This window comes from Zonotrichia leucophrys, chromosome 1, assembly GCF_028769735.1.
Source record: "Zonotrichia leucophrys gambelii isolate GWCS_2022_RI chromosome 1, RI_Zleu_2.0, whole genome shotgun sequence".
NCBI lineage: Eukaryota > Metazoa > Chordata > Aves > Passeriformes > Passerellidae > Zonotrichia > Zonotrichia leucophrys.
Genome location: NC_088169.1, coordinates 100372089 through 100384597, shown reverse-complemented (window position 1 = coordinate 100384597; position 12509 = coordinate 100372089). Strand labels below are relative to the sequence as shown.

Here is a 12509-nt window from a genome sequence, read left to right as displayed (position 1 = left end):
GTCTTTCTGGTTCTGAGGAGCCCAGAACTGGACACTGCTCCACATCTGGAGCACTGTGGAGATGCTTGTACCTTGGGGGATGCTGTTCTTGTAAAGAAAGAGGTGGATGTCCCGGTGAATGCGTTACCTGTAAGCTGGTACAGGTCCCTTGGGCTGAGGGCGAAGCGGCGCTCGGCACAGCCGGAGCTCTGGGGGCTCCGCTGTCGCTGTCGGCGCTGAAGGGGCCCGGGGGAGCGCTGCCCGCTCACTGCCCCAGGCAGGGCGGGGGTGCCTCAGCCCTGCATTTCGCCCCTCAGGACGGTCCCGGTTCCAGCGGGGCCGCTTGAAGGCGGCGTGGGTGAGGGCGGTTCCGGCTGAGCCGGGCCCGGCACTGCGAGTCCCGGCAGCCCCCGCGGTGCCGGGCGGAGCCGGGAATGCGGGCGGCCGCCGGAGCCATGGCGTGTGAGTGCTGGCCCTGCCCGTCCCTCCTGCGGGCCGCGGGCCCGGCTGTGCCCGGCCCCGGTGAGACCGGGACAGGCTCGGTGCTGGGTCCTGGCCCAGCCTGAGGAACAGTGCAGGGAGAGGGGAGCTGGCGTGGCGCTGCGCTGGGCACAGACCGGGATACAGAGCTCGCCCTGCAGGGTCAGCTCAGCAAGAAACGCCAGCGAACCGGGCGTGCTTCGCTCTCGGTGCTCTAAAACAACAAAAAAAAAGCGTGTTTTGTCGTGTAGTGGTACAAAGGCGAGCCATTATTTTACTCCGTTGTGCTTATACCTGGTTGTGGCCTACATTGCTTTAGGTTTATGCTGAGAATTGGTTTTAATGAAGGTTTTGGGGCAGCTGGTCAAGGCTGGGAGCAGAGGTCTCTCTCTAAAGCCCTGCTGCACTTTTCTCTGCATTTCTGTTGCTTCCACATCTGAATGTTTGTTGACGAAACTGGCACAAATACAAGTGTTCTGTTGTGGCTGAGCTTCGGTTTTGCACCTTATCGAACTTCAAACCCGAGACAAATAATGTTATATTTATATATAGGAAATTACCTTAATTACACTTCCCGGTGTTTTAAATATGATGGGTTTTTTTCCTAGCGTGTTTGCTTGTTTGTTTGTTTAACTCTGAAATGTAATTTTTTTAAGTGGCCAACTTGTCTGAACTAAAACACATTCCACAAATGCTGGGAAGTTTTTGACAGATCCTTGGTATGATTATCTAGGTGGGTCTGGAACCTGTGGTTACATCTGTTCAGAATACCAGATGGGCTTTGTTTGCTCAATAGAGCCAACAGTAAAAGACTCACAGGAAGAGTGGCAAAGGGAGCAGTCAATCATTTGCTTAACTTCTAGAAATTAGCTGCTTAGGATCAAAGATGTATCTCAACTGCTCCTGACCCAGCCTCATCTTCACTTGAAACAGCTTTTCCAGTTTCCCTGACCACTGGGACTGTGTTGCTTCCAGCTATCTTTTTCTTTTTGTGATCTTTGACTGATGGGGGAGTTTTCTCCCAGACAGGAGAGGTGCTATGAAACTGGGATACTTTTTTTTTTATAAAGCCAGAGAGGATTGGTTGGTTGGTTTGTGTTTGTTTTAAAGAAAATAGTTCTACCTTATCATGATCAGGGTGTGTTTCCCTACAACCTGGGGTACTCAGAGATTAATGGAAGGAAATACAAGAAGTGTGCACAAAACTTGGCTACTTGGAGAGCCTGCAGTTGTATATCCTGCTTAGTGGGAGTAGAAGCTGTTGATAACACTTGCAACTTGGCCAGAAACCAGTTTGTTAAGAAATAATCAGGAAAGATGTTAACCTTTCTTGGTTTTCATAGCCATTTCCAAAACTAGGTGTGAATTTAGGGATAAAAGCAAACAATTCCTTTATTTGGTGCTTTGGGGATCCAGTCCTTTGGTGTGCAGCAAGATGGGCTCCCACAGTGCTCAGCAGCCTGGGAAGGAGGGGATGGGGCACCTGTGCTCTCCCTTTCTGTACCATGGTTCCTTGCCCTGGAACAGGGACTGGGTGTTGCTGCACGTGAACTCTGTGATCTTTGCAGGGTGGTGGCCATGCATGGCTCCTCTTGGCAATGCTGGGTTTCAGTGCTCTCCCTGTGTTAAGGGACTTTCAGAGTCAGATTTAGGCTGCACAATGAGTTGGTAGTGGTTTGTGCATGTGTTTATATATTAACTAATTTGTTTTCTTCAGTGCTTGTTACTCAATTCAGATTTGGAAGTTTCCTGTGGGAATTCTGATGAATACTTTTTTTCTTTTCTGCCATCAGCCTTCCGCCTTGCTCTTATCCAGCTCCATGTATCTGCTGTTAAATCAGATAATCTCCAACGGGCCTGTGGGCTGGTGAGGGAAGCATCAGCTAAAGGAGCAAAACTTGTGGCTCTACCTGTGAGTAAAGATTTTGGCCTACTTAGCCCTTATGCTTCAAACCCTTCAAAACCTCTTTCTAATGTTATTAATGCAACAGATATTCCTTTTCCTCCCTGGATAGCTTAGATGCTATATGAAGCTTCAAAATAAAACTAAAAGCTAAAAAACCCCAGGGGTTGTAGCTGGTGGGAGGTGGGGAGTGAAAAGGGGAACAAAAAATAGGTTGATCTTTTTTGTAGTGTAAGATTCTGGTAAAGTTTTTGCTGGTTTAAATCCTAGGCAATGCCATCACTGATATATTCTGAATTCAGGTGAGTGACACTGTAGTGTGAATCTTTGCTGAGGAAGTATAGAAAAAAGGCAGTTTTCAGCTAAAGAATGTTGACATGAAGGTGAAAGAGGGTACACAGTAGCTCTCCTTGCTGTAAGCATTCCAGATACATGAGAATCAAAACAGACTTAAAACATATTTCCAGCAGGTCATTTGTGACTGAATTATGATTAAGACACATTCCTCTTGTGACTTCCATGTGTGGAAACAAAAGTAGCCATTTTAAATGATCAACCACTTCTGACTTACTTTTTGAACTTTAGCCATATTTATTTTGGCGAATTTTCACACAATGGATGTGCTGACCACAGGATGGGCTTCCCAGTGCAGCTTTGAGTTTTTTCCTCTCTTCGTGGGGGTACTTGTGTTACTCCTGTACCTCTGACACAGGAGTGCAAAGTTCATCTCTGGGTGAACTTTGGGTCTCAGTTTTACACACAGAATGTTTTCTCTCCTCTGTCATGGGGAAGCATTGAGCAACCTTCCCAGCTCCTCTGTGCTAGCATGGTTCTTGTGTTGCAAATGTGACCATTCAGTGCTCTGCCTCTGCCTCCTGTGCAGAGATTACTGTTACTTACTGGCTTCATCATGTGTACAAGCATTGAAATTTCCAGAATTACTTAGCTGAGATACTCCCTTTGCCAGCAAAGATTTATGCTTTTAGAATACGAGTTGTGGAACATGGGCAAGGCATTTCACAGACTTTTGGGAGATTCATTTTGTAGTGACATTTGGGCATGGGCATGAAATGTTGTCTTCCCATTGTTTTCTTTCTTTGGGGGTTTGTTTTTTGTTTTAATAACTTTATACAAAGGAAAGTAACTCACACTGAGTATATGAAGATGGAGGCAGCTGGCTTTGCTTTCACTTCTTTGAAGTTCAGCCCAGATTTCAAAAGCCTGGGGAGCTCATTTTGACAGCTTGCAGAGATTTCCCTTCCAGCTTCTTCCATCTACAGGTTGTGCTGTGGGTTAGCTGGGCACTGCTGGCCTAGTGCCCTGTGTAGGGGGGAAAAACCCTTTCCAGCTTGGATTCATTTGTTCCACTTCAGCAGAACCAACCTCAGCTGCTAAGTTTGCTTGAGCAGATAAAGCAGAAGTGTTTATTGTGTTAGTCACAGCTTGATTTTTTTTTTCCTTTTTCTTTGTGGGGGTGGAGGTGTGTTTGTCACTTCTGGTGAGCAGAGGGAACAATGGAGGTGTCTGGGCTGGGAGTCCCTTTCTCACAGAGAGAAGAGAAGTTGCTGCCACACTTTGATAGCCTATCTGTGGCCTCCAGCTGCACTCCAGGGCACAAGAAAGTGTTGGGTGGAGTGTCTCACTCCTCACAGAGCAGCCAAGTGTAATGCTGAGTGAAAGTTCCTCATATCTTGGGCGTCTCAAATACTACTAGCCCACCTATTTTAGGCATCTAAACTACTCTATTAACCTGTGTAAAGATTACATGCCTGGTTCTAAAGGGATGGCAAATCTTTAACGAGGGCCTAAGGTGGAGGACACCGTTCAGTTGTGAGGAAATAATGTTTAAAGGATTGTTTTAGCAAAACAGTAAGTAATTTTGAGGAATGCATGCTTTTGCAAATGTCCTTTTAAAAAATAAGAAATAATGAACGATGGATGAGCATTTCAGAATTTTGAGAGGATCTACTGAGCTTGTAACTTGTCAAATGAGAACTGTGTAGAACTTGGCTCCTCATTCTGGTATGAACATCCCCTATGTTCTTGCTAAGCCCAGAGCAGTGAATGTACTAGCCTTACAGCTTGCATGATAATCTTAGCTCTTGTTCTATTTGGCATGCACTCCACAAACACACCTGTTGTGTTTTCAACAATTGTTCAGGTCTCTCTGGCCTTCCTGTTTCACTTACTGAGCTCCTATAAACTAAACTCCTGTAAGCAAAGCTTGTTTGAGAACATGGTTAGAGAGGAATTGGAAAAGTTAGGTACATCTCATTGTGGTGGTGTTACTGGATTTTAGTTTCTTTTTTTTTTCCCATCTAATTCTAGGAATGCTTTAATTCTCCATATGGAACCCAGTACTTTAAGGAGTATGCAGAGAAGATCCCTGGGGAATCAACACAAAAGCTGTCAGAAGTTGCAAAGGAGTGCAGCATATATCTCATTGGAGGTAGTTTATTCTTGGTGACCATCTCACTGGGGGAAAAATGGGCAGTGTCTGTTACTGCCATTGGATCAAAATTGCATAAATAATACAGTGGGGGAAATCTCTGTTCTTGCCTTTACAAAGGATCCATTCCAGAAGAGGATGGTGGAAAGCTCTATAATACATGTGCTGTCTTTGGGCCTGATGGTGCTCTTCTGGCAAAGCATAGAAAGGTAAGATGGCAGAATATTGTTATGAAAGGTTTTCTCAGCAGTGTTGCATAAATTATTTAATCTGTACTTAAAGGAGGTATAAATTAGTAGAATCTTGCATTAATAATGAGTTGTGTACCATCACCCATGAAATTTCATGTAACTTTTATTTGGGTACGTAAACACCACTTCAAAAGGTGTTCATAAATTTGTTCTGGGCAAGGATGACAAAATACTGGAAGGTGAAATTGGTTTTCCCCATATGCTGGGAAAACCATGGGAAAGAGTAAAACCTGATCCAACTCATGTATCTCTGTACCCAGGCCTAAGTTTAAAACACAGTGCCACTTGAGTGGGATCAGGATTTTCCCTCAGCTTCCTGATGGATTTAGTCCTTCTGTTATGATAAATACTGTTCTTTACATACTTTGTGCTAAAAGTGATTAGTGCAGACATGCAGAGTCCAAGTTAAGCTCTCACTGCTGTTTGTAGTAGATATTTGCTGGCTGTCATCTTCCATCTTGTTATTGCTTTGTGCCTTCTGGAAAACCACCTCCCATTTATAACTCCAGAGTCAGTTTCTCTTTGTGGAACTGTTTTTTTTTATTCTTATCCCCACTTTCTGTTCATGGGACTGTGCACACAGGGATCATTCCATGAGTGAGCAACAGCTTATTTCTTTTAAGGATAATAGATAATGCAGTGTTACTTGGAACAAAAAAAAATGCAGGGTTACTTGGAACAAATAAGGTGGTGCAGCTATTAATTTTTAATTAAATAATTAATTTTTAATTTTTTATTAATTATTCTGTTTGCTGATTCTACATTAGCATTGCTTACTCGATCACCTTGTGCAGTTCTGTGCTGCCTTCCACCAGCACAGCAGTCTGCAAGCCCAGGAGCTGCTTGTAGAATGAGTGCAGCCGTGTGCCAAGTGTGAATAAATAAAGAAATAAAACCAGCTCTGTTGTTAGGAAGCTCCAGTAAGGAGCAACACCTTCCATTGCAAGGAAGGGATGAAGGCAGCTGCAGGCCCTCAGAGGCAGCTGCATAGCTGAAGTCATGGCTCAGTGAAGGTATTTTCTTGAGAAGTGTTAAAGGAATGGGACTCAAATGTTAGACACAAATCATTAGGTCAAAACATCTAGCTGTTTTGCATGTATTTTCAACTTTAGACATGTATATTTCTGTGTAGAAGAAAATACTTTAAATCATCTTTGGGAGATCTAACAATCTTAAGCAATGTTTACTTTGGATCCTGACAAAAGAGTAGTCTAGATAACAGTAGAAAGCACATGCCTAAAGAGGCTCAAATACCAAACAGAGAAATTGTCATTAATTGTTATTAATCATAGTATAATTGCAGGTTCATTTGTTTGACATTAATGTTCCTGGGAAGATCCAGTTCAAAGAGTCTGAAACACTGAGTCCAGGGAATAGCTTCTCCATGTTTGACACACGTGAGTACAAAACAAGCTCTCTCTTCAAGGAGCTCAAATACAGTAACACTCCAGTCACTCTGCAGTTCTCTTCCCCTTCCTCCTTTCCTGCAGTGCATTTTTAGACAATCTGATTGAGCATTTGATGACAAATGTAGTTTAAGTTTGCTTCAAGTGTTTGGGTCACTTCTGAAACTTTTAAAAAGGCAATGTGGTTGGAAAAGGACAGAGGAGTACAAAAGGTTGAAACATATGTCACCCCACTGCCTTAATTAAGGAATAGTCCTATTGATTTGTTAGAGGGAAGTGATGGTATTTTTAATAGCAGTTACAGCTTGAAAATTCTTCTTATAAAAACACAGCCTAGAAAAGAAAGTATGTAACAGCTACAATGGTATGTTGCTTCAGGTGAGGATGGTATAATAATGGAGACAATTAACTAAATCATTCCAGCCTTTTTGAATCAGTCATCTCAGATAAAAAAGCAAAATATCGACTCCTCCCCACCCCATATTGCTCAAAAGCTGACACAATCTGTTAACTGAGCTCTCCAAAGAGTCTTGTCTGCCACAGCCACTTTCTCCTCTTTGCAATGTGCATGCTCTAAGAAACTACATGACTATTTTTACTGCATGAAAAGCAAGGAGTGTTTTCTTTTATTGAAAAAAAAAATAAAAATTGCAGCTAAATGAGAGAGGAATATGTTACGCAAAGACCTGATACAACATGATTTTGTGGAAATAACTTTTCTTAAAGGGTAGATAGGATGCTTCTCACACTCTTTCTGTCCTCATGAAGCATGAATTCTCCCCCAACAGTAGCCAGTGCTTGTTGGACACACATTTAAATATAGCTGCTCCTGTTGCTGTGAGCCGTGCAAAATAACAGTTGGCAGGATGGCTGCAGGGAGTCTTTTGCTTGTTTTGTCTACTTGTGCTAGTGATACCATTTCTGTCTCTTGTGTTTTGGGAACAGCATACTGCAAAGTGGGCCTGGGCATCTGCTATGATATGAGATTTGCTGAGATGGCTCAAATCTACGGCCAGAAAGGTGAGGCTGGGTCCCCTCAGGGAGCCTGGGCAGCCCTAAGGCCAGGGCAGGTTCTGGGTGCTCTGTGCTGGGTGATCCTGTGATCAGGCATTCCTTGATCCATGTCATCAGGCATTCTTATCCCTGCCCAGAAACACAAAATGCATCCTGTGGCCAAGACTTAATCAGATGAGTGACTTCTCTCAGGGAGTAAAGAAACCATCACTTCCTGACCCACAAGTGGTGGTGGAGTGGTGGAGTTGGGGTATCCCCACCACAGCTCTTGGCTGATGTTACCTGTTGTGCATGGACAGGCTCTGGGCAGAGGCTGGGAAGTGTGGAAAGAAACCTCACCTTGGTTTACCCTAGAGTGGCCCTTCACCCTGAAACCCATCTTCCCCTTAATGGTGCTTAGGTTCTAATTGTCTCTTAACAAAGGTTGCCAGCTGCTGATATATCCAGGGGCTTTTAACATGACTACAGGACCAGCTCATTGGGAACTCTTACAAAGAGGAAGGTAAGATCACAGAAAAAGGTTATTCCCCTGTGCTAGAGGAGTTTTGGTGCATGGAACTGAACTTTCTTGTGTTCCAAATGACACTTGTGTGTCAGAAGTGGTGCTGTAGGGCCACTTGGCCATTGGAGCTGCTCCATCCCTCAAGCCTTGCATGGGACAGCAAAATGATTTTACTGTCAAGGAGAAAAGCAGGAAGTTCTTAGCATTTACTCCCTCCTGCCCCTGCTATGCCCTTTCAATGACCCTTTCCTATGGCTTTATAAGCACCCTTCAAACAAAAATTCAGGAGAGAAGAGCCAGTAACCATTTGGGAAGTGCTCTAATTACAGGTAGAAATGGACTCTGAGATTGCTGAATGCACATTGTTTATTCATTTGGTCAGCTTCAATCAGTTTTGCTACATACTGGATGAACCTGTGAATTGCAAGATATTTTATGCACTAACTCTGGAGCCAGGTGCTAGAGACTTCTCTCTCCAGGCTCTTCTTTCTCTGACCTTTGTATCATTCACAGTTTGGGCTAGTCATTTAGAGGATATATAGCTTGTCCTTCAGAGTGGATTCTTTCTCTTCTGCTTAATTAAATGGTATTATAAAAAACAATTCTTCTCACTTCATTCATTTTTCTGTGAACACAGAGCTGTTGATAATCAACTCTACGTAGCTACTGTATCTCCTGCTAGAGATGAAAAAGCATCCTATGTTGCCTGGGGACACAGCACTGTAGTAAATCCATGGTGAGTTCAATAAAATAAAAAACACCATCTTTTCTTTGATAAAAAAATATTTTAGTTGGCAGTCACACTTCAGTCCTACTTTTCCATCTACTGTTAAAAGTGCAAATTCTTGATAAAAGTACATGAGACTTGAGCCTACATTCTCAAGATCATGATTTAAAACAGCCAAACTAAAAAAAAAACAAGAAGTAAACAAGAACTAGTTTGAGTATGTATTCCTTTTGGTAGTAAAGATACTACTTAGTACTGGGATTAAGCTTTAGTTGAACTGCTGACCTTGTGACCTTGTCCCAGAAGTTCAGTCCATGATATGCTATGCATAGGGTAATTCTCTTAAACAGCTTACACAGAACTATCTCATTTCCTCAAAGAACAACACTGCTTTGACATAAGAAAGAACAAGAAGAATGTCTTCAGCTAGAGAAGAGAGATTCTGACTTGAGCAGAAGTCACGCAGGTGCACAGGAGGTAAAATGACCAAATCTTCAGGCAGTTGTTTTTCTTTCACATAAATCTACTGATAGCTCAGCTCCAGTTGTTTGCACAGTAAGAAAAACTTTGTCTGTGTTGTGAGCTTTTAACTTTAGATGATGAAAGCAGTGACACAACACTTGGGGGAGACATGATCATGTTCAGGAGTTCATGCAGAGTAAAAGTACACTATTGAAAGCCAGTAGGGTCTTCAAAGGAGAAAGTGTTCATGTTTGCCAATGTGGTTGTTCCTTTCCCCTTGAGCTGTGTTGCATGCTCACAGGCAATGGCCCTCAGAATGGCTTTTACCACAGTTCTTAATCTTTGAAAGACACTTATGTTAAGTATGTATGTGTCACATATAGAAAGTGCCATATCTAAAGCCTGGAAGCCATTTCTATCATGCCAGAGTTATGGATTATGATGCTATTTTTAGGCCAGCCCTGTCATTACAGCTGTAGGCATCAAGGGTAGGAACTCCTTTTTGTACAAACAGCAGCAACTGCACTGATGCCTTGAAACCAATGTCTAATCCTGTGAACAAATGTGCTTAATTTTGCAGGGGTGAAGTCATAGCCAAAGCTGGGGCTGAGGAAACAGTTGTATACACAGATATAGGTAAGAGAAAAATTGTTTTGGTTTTTTTCCCCACTTTTTTTCTTGAGTACAGGTTATGACACTAAGGAGAGACAGTTTTTTTTTTAAGTCTGTGGCCTTACACATGCAACTACAGATGATGTAGCATTCTTCTGCCTTGTCCACCTATGCTAGGTCAAAGCAAGAACCAGCAGCCCTTGGCTTTACTGTTCTGTGCACAGTACTCTACAGCTGTACCCTTCTAGTTCACTTCCTTAGGAACAAGGTGCCACCTCAGGAAAGAGCAAAGCTGAGGCTTCCTTCAGCCCTGGCTGCTCACTTGCAGTGCCCTACCACCCCATTCAACATCAAAGCTGCTCTTTTCCCTGTCTTACCTCAGAGCAAGTCAGGAGCTTTCTCTTTTGGCTACTGTTCTCTTAACTCTTTTCTTCTCTCCTGCAGATCTAAAGAAACTTGCAGAAATACGTCAGCAGATTCCTATTTTAAGCCAGAAGCGTAGTGATCTCTATGGTGTAGAGATGAAAAAGTGAAGCTGGGTGAAGAGGGAATGTTCAGCTGTCACAATGGCTGTTCCCTTCATCTTTGGAAGGATTTCCTTTTACTACCTAATGTGCCAGTTAAGAAACCATCACATAACAAAAAACTTGGTGCAATTCTAGTATGATGGAAACATAACTTTGGTATCTCCTCTCATACTTAAGTATTTCACAGTATTTTACATCTAGGATGAAGATGGAGATGAAATCAGTTCAACACAGCAGTGATTAATATTGATTTGTATGCATCATAATGTTTTAGTTGTCTTCTGAGAGCTGTTTTGTAGAACACAGAAATGGAAGTCTTGTTCTCTAAAACTCCTTTTGAAGTCAGCTTTGGTATTATGAATTTTTCAGTGAATTGTCAGAAAATCTAGAATAATGATTCTTCTTACTCTGTCCTTTTTAGATGTATATAACTTAACCAAGGTCCTTGAATGCCCTACTTCTAACTTGGAAAACTTAAAATTTCACACACTGAGCAAAACAGGCCAAATTCTGCTCTGTGCCACTCAGGACACCTCAAGAAGCTGCCAGACAGAGTTGCTCCTGTAGAAGAATCTGTAGCAGTTTTTGGTTCATGTGTTTTGTCTGGGTTTGTACATTAAATTCTCCTTATGGCAAGTCCCGTTCTTTGCTGGTGACATGGGTTACTGTGTTACAGTAATTCACACATTGCCACACCTTTACTCTCCATACTGCTTCCTTAACAGAATGCCTGAGTGGATTTTAGTTCTGCTGCCTGGAAAAGGCTGAGGGAGGCAGGTTGGACAACCTGCTGCACTAAGTCCTGCCTAAGGCTTGAATGCATTATTGCTACCATCCACTGCAGAGAAAACATTCCTTACTGTGCAGCTTTTGCTGGAGACAAACTGATTGTGAAAGACTGCTTTAAAATACTGCAAACCAGCCAAGCATGTTGCACTTTTGGTTTTGGGGTTTCTTTTTTGAAGGAAGACATCTTTTACTGTAAAAAGAATGTAAAAATTATGCTTTTTATTCCTTGGAATGAAAAATAGAAGCAACTTACCAGCCTTCACTGATAAGCTTTTGGTTTTCCAGCAGCATAAAACAGCTGTAAGGCTAAAATACAAAAATGGGAGGGAGAGGAGGTTTTGTCTTGCCCTAGCTAACCACATTTTCCCCAAAACCAGCTTATATTTTGTTCATGTTCAGCAATCCTTCTCTTCCTACAGTTTTTTGGTTTTGTGGGGTTTTTGGTTTTGTTTTGGCTTTTTTTTAACATTTGGCTTCTCTGTAATGAGCTTGGTGTGTGTTTTATAAACAAGAACAAACACTCAGCCAAGCCCTGACACGTCCTTCCCCTCTAAAGCCAGATCCCACCATTCCACTTGGTGGCATTCTGTATTTTTGGTCTGTACTTTTCACTGCATTTCGGTGTACATACTGCACTGGAATTTTAAGAAACAAGCCACAGAGCACAAGGTGAAATGAAGGTTTATTTGTTGAAAAATAAATATTAAAAAATTAACAATTTACCATTTGAGCTGAGTCTCCTGCATTAGATTAGTGCTTCCCACATACTCAACAACCCATATCCATGATGGCCACTGCTGGGCTCCAACTTCTAAGTCATAATAACTATTTCATATCTTTCCCTCCCCTCTCTCTACTAGTTCAACACACAGCAGTAAATAAATACTACCTTTGGAGGATTAAAGTGGTGCATGGGCTGGCCACTTAAATCTGAGAAATGCAAAGTGCAGTTTGCAACAGGTAACAGAATCTGTGGTCTGAACTCCTCCCCTGGAATCCCAAATGGAGAGGATGGATGAAAATCTACTACAAACTACTTTGGTGAACTCAGCTGGAGAGCTGCCATGAGCTCAGTTCTTTTCAGTCTATCAGGACAACTTCTAAGCACCTTGTTTTAGCAGGGTATTTATTTAGTAGGGTCTCCAGTGCACTGCACTCACAAGTGAAGCAAATGGGGCTGTGAATTTGTGAGGCTTTCCCTGAAAGAAGTACACTGTCAGTTCTTAGCCACAGTGCTTGAAGCAGCCACTACTCAACCTTTGTGTTGGTAGAAAACAGGCACTTCTAGGTATCCATATGACACATGTGCACCAGTATTCTGTAAGTACAGGAAACTAATCAGTAACAAACCTGAAACAGTTCCAGAATTTCAGCCTGCAAGAATTTAAATTAGTTTTGAAGAAATGGC

At 42.5% G+C, this 12509-nt stretch overlaps 1 protein-coding gene across 1 annotated transcript; it reads left to right on the top strand.

Moving 5' to 3' along the window:
• Positions 1–375: 375 nt before the first annotated feature.
• Positions 376–11831, top strand: NIT2 (nitrilase family member 2). Its single transcript, XM_064725640.1, has 10 exons — positions 376–441; positions 2253–2371; positions 4691–4811; positions 4932–5020; positions 6366–6459; positions 7414–7488; positions 7906–7984; positions 8622–8720; positions 9754–9809; positions 10230–11831. The coding sequence occupies exons 1-10, from the start codon at positions 414–416 to the stop codon at positions 10316–10318; spliced, it is 849 nt and encodes a 282-aa protein (XP_064581710.1). The 5' UTR covers positions 376–413; the 3' UTR covers positions 10319–11831.
• The last annotated feature ends 678 nt before the right edge of the window (positions 11832–12509 follow it).